Raw genomic sequence first — 16,139 nt, 5'->3', positions numbered from 1 at the left:
GAGTACAGATTAGACTAAAAAGTCAAACTTGCTCTCTCTCTCTCAATATACGTACGTTCAATGCGAATGTATCTTATTTGAAATATTTGTATCACACTAACGAATACCCCGTACGCCTTGACAAACCAATGTTTCGACGCGTTTAAGATGATGATTTTGATGTTTAGAGATTGAATGAAGCTTGCCGTGTGAAGACAGTGAATCAAACCGGATGAATTAATCTTAAATATGAGTCTAATTTGCGTTTTAGATTGATAGACGTATGATTTCGATGCATAGAAATGTAAATTTACGTACCATGTCTCAACGTCAACTCTGCCTTTCTATATATATTTTTCTTCAAAAGAAAATTTCGTGTGCGACTGTTAAATGTTTACCGTCTTTTAAGGGAAACGCTTTAAACAAAAGTGTCTCTGTACTTATTAAAAAAATATATATTTCGCATCGAAAATTATTTATAATAGTCTCATAATTATTCATCTGTGACATTAAGTGATTCTTCACTATATATTTAGAGTATTTAAAAATATTTTTATAATAGTTAATCTATCGGTGTTAACTTCCATTTGTATTATGTGATTGTATTATATGATAAAATTATACGTATGCAAGAAAGAAAGAAAAATTCAGGAAATATTTTTATAGCTTAAAATCAACACACAAGTCCTTTGCTCTTGCCTCAACCGGCTAGAAAATAAGGGCCCATCATAGAAGATAAGGGCCGTGTTCTACATTTGGTACATCTTAAGATATAAAAAAAAAGTATACAGGTACAGAGAAAACTATATATATATACATGTATATTTAAATAAAAATTCTGATTGTTGAAATTGTAAACTTGTTAAAATATTTTCTTGCAATGATTATAATAGTGTTCAAAGTTGATAACCGAAAGTGAGCGAGTATTATCAATATTCAAAATTGACTATGAAAATATTGCATTCTACTTGAGAAAGCCGGTCGTTTGGTTATTCGATTTGAATGTTATTATATAATTTATATATACATATGTGTGTGTGTGTGTGTAATAATTATTTAAATATTCACGGTGTACTTGTGAAATTGAATAGTTAAATGTATCGACGTAAGACTACTACATACATATATTATATACATATGAGAACTTTCTTTTTGTGGTTGCCTATGTTTTTTTTTTTGGAATTTTCAATGGATGTTTAACGATTTAACTTTGCGATTCGTATTTGATATTTATACTGTGGTATGTCTCATTTGTGGGGGCGTGACTATAAAAAGATATAATATGTGATGGGAATTTGTTAAGCGTTTTATTAGTAAACTTAAGTGAACTACTTAGTGAAAGCTTCATTTGAAATGAGCTTGTTTGCAATAAGAGTTGTCCATTCTTAGCGATTATGAAAATTTTTTATCTTAGTGAAAAAAAATGTGCAATCCGTTTATAAAAAAAATACATAAATAAAAATATTCATTGTTTATATAGCGCTATATGATGCTGTTAATTTTGTTAATAGACACGTAAGATTAGCATTTGTGTAAATATACAATATTATTTTTATATGTTTTATCTGTTTGTATAAAATATGTAAATACTAATGATAATACAGCAAATTAATCGAGTTGAATGGGGGAAGAAAAAAAAATTGAACTCACTCGGCTAAGTTGCTGTTTTATGTACGTTTGGACGAGAAGCCGCGTCTGATTTTATTTTTTATTATTAGTTTATGTTATTATTATTGTTTCGATGCAATAAAATGAAGTCCTAGACACTGGCAACGATCGGAAATGTTTATAATTTCAGCCAAATTTCGCATTTTTCTGTGACTATATTTATATACATGCATATAAATAATATATAATTAATTGTAACATGTTTTGTACAGTTTAGTATTAACCGGAGCCGAGCTTACTTTGCTTTGTTATACTCTCAATGAAATGATATTCGTTTTAATTTTATTTTACATTATTAAAGAAAAAAATAGATCTGATCGCTATTTTTATTATTGATTTCCACTGCTCTTTTAAAAATGTCATGCATTCCAATTTCTTTTTAACTGTAAAATTAATATTTTTTTACATTTTATTTCTAATATAAACTCTCCTGAAGATTTTCAGTTACAATAAATACAAATTTATTTTAAACATACTGACGGGGTTTTCATTTTTCTGAACTTTTTTCATCTCCTATTGCGATTCACAATGGCAGACCCAAGTTTAAAAGCGAACATACGATCTTAGGAGGCCATAGGGCTGCCCACGCTGAATCCGTGTCGTAATATTTATATCTCTTCATTCCAAAAGTTTGTGAGAAAGTAATACATATACAATTATTGGTCATAAAACTTTGTTTTCGTATCATCTTTATCATCCACTGCTGAATAAAGGCTTCTCCAACATGCTTCTATTCGTCTCTGCTTTGCGCAACTCCCACAATTTTTTTTTTAAGTTTGTTTACCCACCATCTTTGCGGCCTTCCTTTCATCTTTTTACATTCTCTTGGGTACCATTCCACCACTTCTCTTGTCTATTATTCTACATAGCTACGTGATCCGCTTATAGATATTTCAATCACTTCACTATTTCCACCACCCTTGTCATACTTCTCACCCACGTATTCAGTTTCCTGTCTCCTCATTGGGTGATCGTGAAAAAGTCGAAAATATTCGTTTATCATGCATACATATGAAAAACGGTTAGTATATATATATCAGTGGCGTGCGATAAAAGTATCTCTCGCCCCATGGTACATCCTCACTTAATTTGCGCGAGCAGGATACAACAGGAACAAGAGGAACAGGCTTTTCCTCCCGTATCCTGCGCGCGCACATAAAACAAGGCCGTATGACAAAAAGAGAGATAATTTCACCGCATTGATATATATTATATATACATAGTACCGTTTACCATGCACCCTTTTTTTTTTATCTTTGCCTTTCGATATTTGCTTTTTCGACCTTTTCACTTTCGGTGCCGTGAAGTAGACCCCTCATTATGCTAAGCATACATTGGACTCTGTGTAATATTTTGGCGTTCAGTGTCCAAATTTCAGATCTATACGTCATCAATGGTAAAACACATTGATCCAAGATCTTTTTCGTCCGACAAATTGACATTTTTTTATGTAAACATGGCGCCCATTCGCCTAAATTCACTCTAATTTATTTCGTCTACTCATTATCATCATTTACAGCTATTCACCACTCTAGATGAAGGCCTTTCCAACGCGCTTCCTTTCATCTGTTTTGCGCAACTCTCATCCATCTCACCTCACACATTTTCCTAATTTCGTCTACCCATCTTCCTTTCACCCTTTTACATTCTCTCGGGTACCATTCAAGCACTTGTTTTGTCCACCCTTTCGTTCATTCTTCTAGCTATGTAACCCATCCCTTGCCATTTCAATATCTTCACTCTCTCCACTATATTCACTACCCTTGTCATACTTCTCACCCACGTATTCCATTTCCTATCTCTTCTCATTATGCCGAGCATACGACGTTTCATATTTCTTTTAGTGCATTGGACTTTATCTAACATTTTGGCGTTTAAAGTCCAAGTTTCGCATCCATACATCATCACTAGAGGTAGGACTGGAAGCGTGCCGTTTATTGTTCAATTGTTGTAAATCCTTTGAAAAAAAAGGTTCGGCAAACCTTTAACAATGCATTTACAACATTTGAACAATATACAGCCCCCTCGGGGTCCGGGCTTTAATCATCACCAGCAAAACACATTGATCGAAGATATTCTTCAAACAAAGCGGCATTTTTTATTTAAAAACAGCGTTCATTCGTCCAAAATGTATTCCATCCTAATTTCATGTTTTATATTATAACCAGCGGCGTGGACTAGTGGTTAGCATATTATGCTTTCGAACAGAGTGTCACAGGTTCGATTCCCACTAGAGTCCTGCTGCTGGCCAGACTTTGGTTTGTGACTCGAGGTCGAATTTTTCTTATCAATTTGCCAATTTTTCTGAATTTCATTGAAATGATTCCTGTAAAATTAGCATCTCTCTTGCTAATCTCAAGTTATTTAACGTCATGAGGTTCGCCAATTTGATTATAAAATGCTGCATTAATTTCTCCATAGATGTCACTGTGGATGTTTGTATGAGTTTGCATTGTATAAAATGCTTATATATTGTATTGATTGATTGACTGTATTTATCTGTTTAAAGTGCACTCGTGGCTTTGAAACGATATGTAAAGGCGAGTGTTCATGTTCTGCGAAATAAAATGAAAAAATATACATACATTGCTAATAAAAATCAAAAATTAAAGGCGTTCAATTAACATTATTAATTATTTATTTGCAAAAATAATATATTCTCACGGAAAATTTTAATACAACACATGTACTACAACATAAAGAAATTTTTAACGCATCACTCAAAATTTAAATAGAATATTATATATATTTGTCAATTACAATAATGGTTGCTAGCGAGCATTAAATAGACTGAACGTTTCTGCATTTTGCCAAGGTAGTAAACCTATCGGACATGAGCTCCAATTGTGCTTTCCGGTACTTTTTTGCCATATGGATGGCTTGTTTGGATGCGTCGTACCACCGTGTAATTTATTATCAATGACCATTTCTATATCATTAGTCTCTGGAGAGACATCCATATTCGAGTGGCCGTTAGTTTGAACTCCGGTCACGTCTTCCAGCGTATAGATTCGATCACGCGACGAACTCTGCAGATTCTTCATCGAAATAATATCAACTAAATGCAATAGTTTGTGCTTCGCTCCGTTCAATTTGGGATCGGTCAACTCGATGAATTCTTTTACGTACGTTTCCAAGTACGGATTAACATTCACGACGACCATATGAATGAAATTAGCGTTTGTTAGTTCTGAAGGCACTCCGTGGAGAAGATCTAACGTGAGTCCTAACTTTTGTTTCGGATCGCGATTTACTAATTGACGTAAAAGATTCTGATTTGTATCATCAGTGTTTTCTTTCACACCTGACGTGATATTACTGCAAAAAAGAATAAATTAAATTCAATTCAATTAATAATATACAATAAAGTAATTTGTTAAATACTTACAATTTTTTTATTAATCTACATTTGTTTAATGCGAAGGAGATTTCTTTTAACCATTGAGCTGCCGCTCTTTTCAATTTGGGAGGATCTTCATTATTATTGACTATCTCTATTAGCATGTTAAAAAGAGTTGCTATTATATTTTTCCTGTGGAATAAAGTCAAGATTGGTTCCCACAATTTGATACATCCAAAGCTCAATTCTTTGAACATATTCTCTCCAGATTTGACTACAGCATCGCCAGCCACAAACAAGGAATCATTATCGATCAATAGTTGACAGACTTTCAAGTCCCGATCAGCTACGCTTCCACTTCTATCCAAAAACTTATTCATTATATCGATCACCATATTTTGGGCGAAACTCAAGCGAGTCTTATATTTAATAGGACGTTTTAGGATTTTTTTCATATCTTCCTGTATACCGATTTTGATTTCATTATCTTGTATATCAGAAATTCTAAACTTATTATGAACGGGATACTGAAAAACTACGAAAGAGTTATGGAGATTTAACAAATTTGAAAAGTCGTCTTTGAAAGAATTTATCGGCGATTTGGTTACATAGTTGGATATGTTTTGAAACTCCGGGAACCAATACCGGTCGTGGAGCCAATTTAAAGCAAAGTGCGTGGCGTTCTTGAGGATATCGAGCGATGGTAATTCGTGGCCGTGGGCTGCTTCGTGTCTCAAACTGATGATCCAATCGGGGATGTTCATTTGGGCCGCGGCTTGCAACAGAGTGAGCTTTTTGGATTGAGCGTCGTCCAGAGTGTGATTGATGAACCTCATGAGTACGGAAGAATACATCAGACGCAGCAGTCTATCGGGTACGTCGGAAAGAGAGTCGTCTTTTGGACTCTGTAAGTCTACTTCAAAGAGTCCTAAGGTAGACTCAATGGCCGATGGTAAGTAGGGGTTACGAGCCTTCCATACGAAGAGTATTTGCAGAGCTATTTTCTTGCTCTCTTCGTTGCTCTGAGGGCCGAACATCGATAGGTACGCCTTTTTCCATTCATCTTTTGAGAACCAATGGACTGGACGAAAATTTGAAACCGAACTCCTTGGTTGCATCCTACCGCTGTTGTCGTTGTCAACTTGTCACTAGCACGTGTTGATCATTTGGCTGTAACACTTATATTATACACCATAGCTTTCACACACAAATTATTTTTTGCACTTCAAGGTTATTCGAGTTTGTTCGTATAGAGTAGCAGTTATATCATATATGTTCTTGCTACTTCTATTAACCTGGTTGAATATTATTTTGAAGGAAATAACAAAAGAACACCCAAATTTTCATTACTAATTATTGTTTTTTTAATTTGGATTTTATCCAAATTTTTGCTGCTATATATATAAAAGCAAATTTGCTTTAACCTTTCCCATACGGTGCTAAAAAATTACCCGTGCACCGATTGTGTCGACTCTGTCGACATGTAGAAATTTGTGATTTAAAAAAAATAAAAGGTTTCAAAAGTGAAACTTCAAATTTTACCCTTCCCTCCTTTCTCTCTACAAAATTTTTAAGATTTAAGAGAATTTAGATAACTAATAAAACAAATAAAGCTATAATGACTAGTGATCGTAAGTGAAAGTAAGAAGAGGTTAATAAAAAAATTAGGAGATAATCATTGAAGTAGAATGGATAGAAGCGCCCTTAGCTTACAAAAATGTTGCTACAAAAACTCCGTTCAAACGGAGATTTCGGCTGTTTTGCTCAGTTGATTGTTAATCTCTGTAGCAGTAGGATCTCTTTGAAATAGGCTCTACTAGTGAAATTGTGTGGTAGTATTAGTTCGACAAAGTCCGAACATCTGTATGTGCCCGTGCGTCCCTGAACGTCAACGGACGATAAGGGACGATCTTATAAAAAAACGAAGAAAAACTTATAAAAAAGAGAAGATCTATTTTTATTTTATTTTTATTTTTATTTTATTAATTGAAAAATCAACAGACAGGATGTACAGAGATAGGTATAAAAAAACAAAAAGTAAATAAATAATATATGTAACATCCGAGTCCAATTTCCAAATTGAAATTTACAAATATAAAACAAATGAAAAAGGTAAATACAAAATAAACAAATGAAAAGGAAAAGAATGAAAGAAAGGTTGTAGTCAACGTAGTCAACGAAAAAACTGGTCACACTCAAAAATTAAAAATTGGTTGAATTTTTGGGTGTGACCGGTTTTTCGTGACCAATTTTCGGGTGTGACCAGTTTTCTCGTGACCAGTTTTAGGGTGTGACCAGTTTTCTCGTGACCAGTTTTGTGTGACGGGTGATCACGTGTGACCGATCTAGAGCGACCGGTTGTCCTGTGACTGGTTTACATTTGACTAGTAATCACCGAACCATATTGATATATATTGTCGCATTCACTCAATATATATATATCGAAGAACGGCAACAAAATTAAGGTTTCGGGTGTACAGCCCTCTTAACGTCAAATCAAATAAGATCGAATACTTTCCTACTCCATATTTTTCTTAGTCCCCTCAATTGAAAATTTTTCTTTGGTCATATAATATATATATGTATTTAAATATTTACTAGCAATAAAGCCCACAACGAATTTCAATAAAGACCACCCATTATGATTTTAGCAACTCGAAATGTGAATACAATCGAGTCGAGATATAAATGAATCGAATGCAGTAGGACGTGAGTAGGCTGAGGTTGGGCCGGTATTATCGAGCGCGACGGCCATTATTTTGACGTCTGGCTCCGGTCCGGCCCTGATCAGGTGTAGTCTGACAGTACGCCGAGTGGTCGAGTACTTCGTCTGCTCTGTCCTCTCGTTTCCACCTGACGAGGCGGCCGCGTCGGCTCCGGGCGAGCGAAAACCCATGAAGAGCTGAACCGACTGGCCGGCGACATAACCTCACTTTGTTCCGGCACCTGAGGTAACCTCACCTTGACACCATCACCTTCTCCCCGTGTGCCGAATTCCAACATTGCTCACTTCCTGCACAACGTCGTCGTGAATGTACGACGAACGTGCGAAACATATGATTCGGTATTGTCACTGTCATCCTCGCACTCAATGTGTGCTATATTGGTTCGATTCTTGGCTCTCGAATATATGTACATATTTAGCTTGGCAATTTTGATGTTTAAACAAGTGCAAATTTGATGCTAAATATGTACATACATACATATGCGAATTAGGTTCGTCGGATTAAAATAATCGTGTATTCATTTCTATTGTCTCGGTGCAATGGTCGAGCTTGATATGCCTTATTAGAAACTACGAAAATTGTTCAAGAATTTTGTATCACTGACTTTCATTTCTGAGTTGTGATGTTTATTATGTCTGGAGTCAATTATACATATGTAGGTTATGCTGTTTTATAAATATGTCGATTTGGAATGGATTGTGTATACTTTGACCATAAGAAGAGTAAAGGCGAAAATAAATGGAACTGTCTTACTTTCTTTGTTGAAGTATTGTAATTATGCAGGTTAAATCACAGAAAAATTCTGTCTTAAAATAATTAAAGAACTCTTTATGGTTTATTTTTTTGTTATTCGTAATACTTAATATGTAGCCGTATATATATTGTATAGTAATTTAAACATAATGTTCTATAAAATCATCTATTGATCAATAAAACTATAATTTGTTAATATTTAATTACATTTAATAGTTTTTAAGAAAATCAAACGACGAATGCATTTTCTATACTTTAACCATAGAATCTCAAAACTGAAGGCTAAAATAAATGGAAATATCTTACTTTTTTTGTTGAAGTATTGTAATTATGTAATTTAAATCTTAAATTATTCAAATTCTGTCTTAAAATACTAAATATGTAGCTGAATATATATTTATAGTAATTTAATCATAATATTCCATAAATTATCATTATCATCCATTGATTAATAAAACTATAATTTGTTTATATTTAATTCCTTTTAATAAATTTTTTAGAAGGCAGATTTTCCCGATTATGATGATATTCGGTGATAAAATTTTTGTAAATGAAATTCAATTGAATGTCCATTTGATTGAATTTCGAAATTGAAAAATTCCTTTCAATGTATAGTATGTTGATTTTTATTGCTGAAATTTTCATATTTTAAGTTGACTATTGAACTAAAAGTATATATTGTACAATATTTTTCGCTTAAGGTTTTCTTTTCAAACTATTCCATCGGTCTAATGTATGCATGCAGTTTTCAGGATTGAGCCATGGATCCTAATAACGTCTACGCTGTTGTGCTCGATACGTTACACAGAGCCAGCAACCAAGACGTTGAAATATTAAAACCGGCTGCTAGTAAGTTATCAGAATGGGAAACGGAACGCGGCTTCTATCCAGTGCTGCTCGTGAGTGTCATCTCGTAACAGTTATATGTACAAATTTGAATCCGATATTGATTGGTAATACTTTCAGAGCATATTTTCGAATCATAGTATCGATTCGAACGTTCGATGGCTGGCCGCTGTCACTTTCAAAAACGGCGTTGATCGCTACTGGAGAAAAAATGCTCCAAACGGTATAACCGAAGACGAGAAGCGGAAGCTAAGGCAAGACTTGTTGTCTCCTTCGTTGTTGATCGAACCTGTAAGTCAAATCGCATCTCAGTTGGCTGTGTTGGTCGCTAAAATTGCTAGGTACATATATATATATTACTATTGATACAGATTTGTTTTCGTTGTGTTGTATGGATATTGACTGTTCTATTTGATGTAGGTATGATTGTCCAACTGAGTGGCCGGATCTTGTACCGGGTCTGTTGAATGCAATGAAGACGTCTACCCCTTTGGAACAACATCGAGCTCTGCTCATGTTTCATCATATCGTTAAGGCTCTCTCGACCAAAAGACTTCTCTCTGATAAGAGAATATTCCAGGTATTGATTAATCCGGTTAACTAATTAACCTCATGGGATGGAATGTGAAATGCACGAAAAACCTAATATCGGAAGGCAAAGATCGAAAATCGAAAGATCTTAAGTCGCAAGATCAAAAAAAAAGGTTGCATGGTAAACTGTACATACTCACGTACATACTCACTTAATTCGCGTGAGCAGGATGCAACAGGAACAAGAGGAACAGACTTTTCCTCCCGTATTCTGCGCGCGCACATTAATACGGAAGGAAAAGCCTGTTCCTCTTGTTCCTGTTGTATCCTGCTCGCGCAAATTAAGTAAGTATGTACCGTTTACTATGCACCCTTTTTTTTTTGATCTTTCGACTTAAGATCTTTCGATTTTCGATCTTTGCCTTCCGATATTTGGTTTTTCGTGCATTTTACATTCGACCCCGCGGGGTAGACCCTGATTAATCATATATAAATGAGATATTTTGTTGAATTGTAAACTAAAATGATGTTTTAAACTTTGATAGGAACTTACAACGACTGTATTCTCATATATTTTATCTATATGGGATAAATACACACAAATATTTCTGCAGCAAATACACGAAGGCGCAGACACGATTACCATCACGGAAAATCTTGAAAAAGCTCTGTACTCGTTGAAAATTTTAAAAAGGTTGATCATAAACGGCTTTAAAAAACCTCACGAAAGTCACGATGCTTTAGCGTTTTTAAATATGATTTTCGATAGAGCTAAAAGTAGTTTAGAATGTAGTAAGTAATGAATTAGCTATGTTGAATGTTTTTGTTATGTCGTATTAATATTTAATAACACGTCGTTTACAGGAAAACTGCTGAAAGGACGAGGCATATATCTGTTAGAATTGTGCGAAAAATATATAATTCATTTAACCAAAGTTGCTTTAGGAACGCTTGAAATATATCCTCTGTCATATGTATCTCTCGTGGCTCCGTCGCTAGAGTTTACGGCGTACTATTGTTTTACCGAACAAGGTATGCATTTAGCTTTTGAAAGATTTACCGTACAGTGCCTGAATTTGTTGAAAGCCATATTATTATGTTCGGAATATAAAATAGATAAGATGTCGGATCAATCCAAAGACCCAGGTATTTTTTCGGCGTTTGTTTCGGTCACGCACGAATAGGCGAATCAATGATCAAAGTGTTTTTTTTTCAGCAGCTGTACGAGCTCGTGATATTAAGCAAGGCATATTGACTGACCAGACGGTTTGTCACATGTGTCGAACACTCGTAACCCACTTTCTTCTATTGACGTCTGATGATTTGGCGCTTTGGGACGCTGACGCCGAGAGCTTCGCCACGGACGCCACGTGGGGCACGTGGAAGTGCAATTTGAGAGTGGGTTGTTGTTGATGTTGTCGATTTTAACGCAGATGCAATTTTATCTAAATCAAAATTCGATTTTAGCCTTGCAGCGAATCTGTATTTCTGACGCTTTTCCACGAGTTTACTGATATAGTAATTAATGAATTGATTTCGCTGTTGAAAATGATTAGGCAAGAACCGGTGAATCCGAATAATTTACCCATGATACTTCGCAAAGATGCAATCTATAATGCAGTTGGATTGGTGGCAACTGATTTGTTCGATGAGGTATGCTTTTTTTTTATTTATCCAAAAAAGGATCTAACCTATATGTGTTAATATTATTTTAGCAATAATCTGTTTGTAACTCTTATCACATTCAATCATTGCTTTTAACCAGCGACATGTAAGTTTTTCACTCCAAATTCAATAATTTACAAATCAAGTTCAATATTTTTCATTTCAAATTAAATATGGTTGTGGCTATTTGCAGGTACTATATCTGCGAATTATTGTACTTATAATCCGATTATAATTTCTTACATTTAATGTATGCTAGACTTGTTTAATCAATCGTTCATTATACACGAGGCAAATAAATTTCGCACGTTATTATTAGAGTACGGACCCAAAACGCGCTGCTCATTGTTAAATTGTTGTGAATGCTTTGTAAAAAAGGTTCGGAAAACCTTAAACAATGCATTTACAACATTTGAACAGTGAACGGCACCCTGGTTATCCGGGCTTTGTAGGTATTATATAGGTGTACCTATATGTAGGTATTATACGTTGTATATGATAATAATTATAGTAACTAATTTGGATTATATTTTTTACTCTACGTCACTTTACGAGTTCGAATTAAATTTTAAGAGGTTTAAAACAAAATTTTAACAGTAAACACGCTGACAGTGACAGTTCACGCGCATGCGCAGAAGGCTTTGCGCCTGTCACAGATATAGTACCTGCAAATAGCTAATAATTCGCAGATATAGTACCTGCAAATAGCCAATAATTTTCAGATATAGTACCTGCAAATAGCCACAACCATTAAAAATATTTCAAAAATTGGATAATTTTTTAATAAATTTATTTTCATATTTAAACGAAAATAATCATAATATTCAAATTCAGTGGGTCAAATTTAGTAATAATTGATTTGTCTCCACTCTAGTAACTCAAACATAATTTTTTAGTGTATGTAATTTATGTATTAGATTTTGTATGAATTGGTTTTTTATAACATTTTGTTTTATTAGGTGGATTTCGACGAATGGTTTTCAACGCAGCTAATAGCCGAGTTGAAGATAAAGGATGGAAACTATAGAATAATTAGACGTAGGACTGCTTGGTTAATAGGTATTGTAAATATAAATGGGAAATGCATATTTTCAGTATTTAATCTTTGTTAAAAACCCTTAAATTATTATTGGCATAGGAACATGGTCACGAGTTAAAGTATCATTGGAGCTGCGACCGATCTTATACCAATCTTTACTAGAACTCTTATCCGACACCGAAGACGTCGCCGTAAGATTAGCCGCTTGTGATGCTTTGAGCATGACCATAGACGATTTTAATTTCAGCGCTGATCAATTTGCGCCTTTTGTGCAATCTGTGTTTGTGTTGCTTTTTGCATTGCTTAAAGAAGCAGACGAGTGCGATACTAAGGTACTAATAATACTATTTTTTTCATATATATTGAATATATTTGGTATTTATTTCTGTGTATGGTTTAGATGCACATATTGACTGTGCTTTCCCTCATCGCTGAACGTAACGGCGAGGCTGTCTCTCACCACACTAGCGAACTGCTGTCATATCTTCCGTTGCTGTGGGATCATGCTGATCAGCATAACATGTTGAGGTGTGCCATCGTGTCTACTTTGGTCCAACTCGTGAAAGCTTTGGGCTATTGGTCCACACCGGAAATGCAGCCGTTGGTTTTGGGTGTGCTGGACGAAGCCACCAATCCGAAGCGGCCGGCTCATGTTTACCTCTTGGAAGACGGATTGGAGCTGTGGAAAGCCGTGCTCGAAGCTACTCCCATTCCAATTATATGCGCTGATCAATTGTTGCATCTCGCTGGAAATTTACCGTCTCTTTTAGGTATGTTTCTCACGCTTCCGTTACGTAAGTTCTGTAGACAACGGTAGTATTTCATTAAAAAAAATTCTGATATTGATTTTGAATTGTGCTATTTATTTAATCATCACTTTTCATAGAAGAAACGACAGAATACCTTCGACTCGGAATTGATATAACAAATGCTTATTTGTTGTTAATGCCCGTCGAATTTTTACTCGGACCGGGGGATGAATTTTTCAAGAAGTTAGACGACATGCTAAGCGACATGCAAATGGAGGGGGTAGTAGAAATTTTCAAACTTGCTGAAATATGCTTAAAAGTACAAATGCCGGAGCCGAATGAATTATTAGGAATCAAAGTAATCTGGCCGATGTTTCGCAAGATTATTCTGTTAGTATATTGCTTGTATTGTGTATGTATGTTGTGATTTATATGTATGTATTTATCGTGGAAATTTTTGCAGTGGGTTTGAAAACGGCCACCCGAATCCTAGTTTAATATCGTTGCGGTTAAGTTTAATATCTCGGTTGCTGCTGAGATCCATGCCATTGTTTTTGGAGGCCATTAAAGAAACCAGCGTCAGTTGCAACTGTGATCCGAACGAAATATTGATGGGATTATTAGACGAGTCGTGTGATAGGATAAGTTTGGTCGTACAACCGGAGAGACGTAAAATAATAGGTATGCATTTTTGTTTGTTTGAAATGGGTGTGTTTTATGTTGGAGTTTGTTTATTTATTTTAATGTTGTTGCAGGATTGGGATTGAGCGTTTTGTTGACGAGTCAAATTCCATGTGTTTTGGGCAGATTTCCTGCCATTATGCAGAATATTACCGAAATTCTCAACGATATTATGAAGTCTGAAGATAACGGAGCATACGTAGAGTGAGTTCTTTGTAATTCGATATAAAATTTCGGAATTCTACATTATAGTCACAGCATAGTGCACTGGTAAAGCTATTGCATACCAGTAGAGAAGTCGTGGTTTCAGGTCCTGGCCAAATACACTACTGGCGATATCTTGTGGTTATTAAAACCAGTGACGTATATACAGAAAGATATATACAGAAAGCTGTATATATACAGAAAGCTGTATATATACAGAAAGTTGTATAAATGCAGAAAGCTGTATATATACAGAAAGCTGTATATATACAGAAAGCTGTATATATACAGAAAGCTGTATATATACAGAAAGCTGTATATATATACAGAAAGCTGTATATACACAGAAAGCTGTATATATACAGAAAGCTGTATATATATACAGAAAGCTGTATATATACAGAAAGCTGTATATATACAGAAAGCTGTATATATACAGAAAGTTGTATATATACAGAAAGCTGTATACCTATATATACAGAATTTGCAATGAGCTGTGTAGCCGCTCGAGGACCGTCATACAACAAATATGTCGAATTAGCGTTTTTCAATTTGAACAATTTGGTGTCACCCGGTGCTGACCGCACTGTCCGTACGAGCCTGGCGACACTACTGTTAAAATACATATCGATTGTCCTCTGTTAGATTTTCCTAGCTTAATTGTTGTGATAGATCTAATAAATCGATATTTTCCCACTCGGTTTCTCGTACATTCGAGTTATTAGCATCTTGAATTTTTTTTAATCTTATAAAAATATACTACATATGTACATAATGTATTTTTATTATTACAAGGCTCTTTTATATTTCACTTTACTAACGATTCAGGTGAAATTTCTACATTCTTCTGATCGTTTTGCAACTTTGCCATTTTGCTCGGTTTGGTCACCGATAGAAATTTAAATCGATTCCGCCAGTACGATGGTGAAAAATAATCGTAATAGACACGTTTAAAAATGCAAAATTTTTAAAGACGTTGACGTTTGATAGTTAGTAGCCTTATACGTTTGACTTTCCGCCACCCACTCGTGTTGTCCGATTTTAATTGTTTAAACGTCCATAACTTTATCTTAAACTTATTAAATTTGTATTATAGGCTCTCAATATCTCTCTATATGTATATATATTTTTTTGCTTCACTAATAGTTTGGAAAATTGTTAGTACTTTTTTTCAAAAATAATCTAACCATATGTCGCTTTGGGGATAATTCCTGTCATGGCACATATGTTGTATTAAAATATTGTTTAAAAATACTTACAATCGGTTTCATTCTAGCGGATTGATACAAGACACCGTAGTTCCCTCGTCTCCGTCCGATTCGTGGAATCGGTTTTGTCCAGATACTGTAGAATCTCAACATGACATACGAGCTAGACAATTGACAATGATGGATGTGATACATAACGTTGACATTAGAACGTTTTTGACAAATCAGGTTATTGATATATTTTTTTCAACTGTGGTGTTTGCAATTTAAAATTTTTATATTTTATTAATATAGCCGTTTTCCAGATCGTCCAATTGCGAAATCAAGCCGGACAGGAAGCATTCGATAAATTGGTGAAGAGTATTCATCCGACTTCACTGGAACAACTCCGTGAATATGTACAGATATAAGAAAAGAAAAAAAACTTGTTTTTATCTAGTATTTTAATAAAGCCATGTTTTTTATAACATGTCATGATATTTAATAAATGAAAACATTTCCGACAGCAATGTTGCATGATTTTATTACACTAAAATTAAATTACTGTGGTAACTTTTAGAATTTCATTTATATTGTTGGTCTACTATATGTACATGCGATAAACTATTTGAAATTTACAGGCTATTAATAGATGAATACTATTATTTATGTATATATATATTTTTTTTATTGTAATTCATTTGTTATTTTCACGAAAATAATAAATTTTCTTTATTTTTTTATTATTCTACTCTTATATAGTATAAATTT

General features: G+C 34.4%; 2 protein-coding genes across 8 annotated transcripts; one reads left to right on the top strand and one right to left on the bottom strand.

Moving 5' to 3' along the window:
* Positions 1–2,899: 2,899 nt before the first annotated feature.
* On the bottom strand, positions 2,900–6,176 carry LOC143914347 (uncharacterized). The gene is made up of 2 exons (XM_077434535.1): positions 5,036–6,176; positions 2,900–4,965 (listed from the first exon to the last, which is right to left on the bottom strand). The coding sequence occupies exons 1-2, from the start codon at positions 6,103–6,105 to the stop codon at positions 4,419–4,421; spliced, it is 1,617 nt and encodes a 538-aa protein (XP_077290661.1). The 5' UTR covers positions 6,106–6,176; the 3' UTR covers positions 2,900–4,418.
* Positions 6,177–7,666: 1,490 nt separating this feature from the next.
* On the top strand, positions 7,667–16,109 carry Impbeta11 (importin beta11). 7 transcript variants are annotated; one of them, XM_077434990.1, is made up of 16 exons: positions 7,667–7,938; positions 9,212–9,365; positions 9,433–9,653; positions 9,733–9,892; positions 10,389–10,635; positions 10,708–10,989; positions 11,063–11,241; positions 11,311–11,496; positions 12,468–12,567; positions 12,647–12,879; positions 12,948–13,317; positions 13,437–13,686; positions 13,760–13,977; positions 14,052–14,181; positions 15,458–15,617; positions 15,695–16,109. In XM_077434990.1, exons 2-16 carry the CDS (start codon positions 9,228–9,230, stop codon positions 15,797–15,799), a joined length of 2,979 nt encoding a protein of 992 aa, XP_077291116.1. In that variant the 5' UTR covers positions 7,667–7,938; positions 9,212–9,227; the 3' UTR covers positions 15,800–16,109. The 7 variants fall into 7 exon arrangements, with proteins under 7 accessions (XP_077291116.1, XP_077291113.1, XP_077291114.1 ...); XM_077434987.1 differs by having other exon boundaries at positions 11,060–11,241; XM_077434988.1 differs by having other exon boundaries at positions 13,434–13,686; positions 15,695–16,044.
* The last annotated feature ends 30 nt before the right edge of the window (positions 16,110–16,139 follow it).

The sequence above is a fragment of the Arctopsyche grandis genome, chromosome 7 (assembly GCF_051622035.1).
Source record: "Arctopsyche grandis isolate Sample6627 chromosome 7, ASM5162203v2, whole genome shotgun sequence".
NCBI lineage: Eukaryota > Metazoa > Arthropoda > Insecta > Trichoptera > Hydropsychidae > Arctopsyche > Arctopsyche grandis.
The sequence above is the reverse complement of the archived record's forward strand: the minus strand, read 5'-3'. Positions and strand labels throughout refer to the sequence as shown.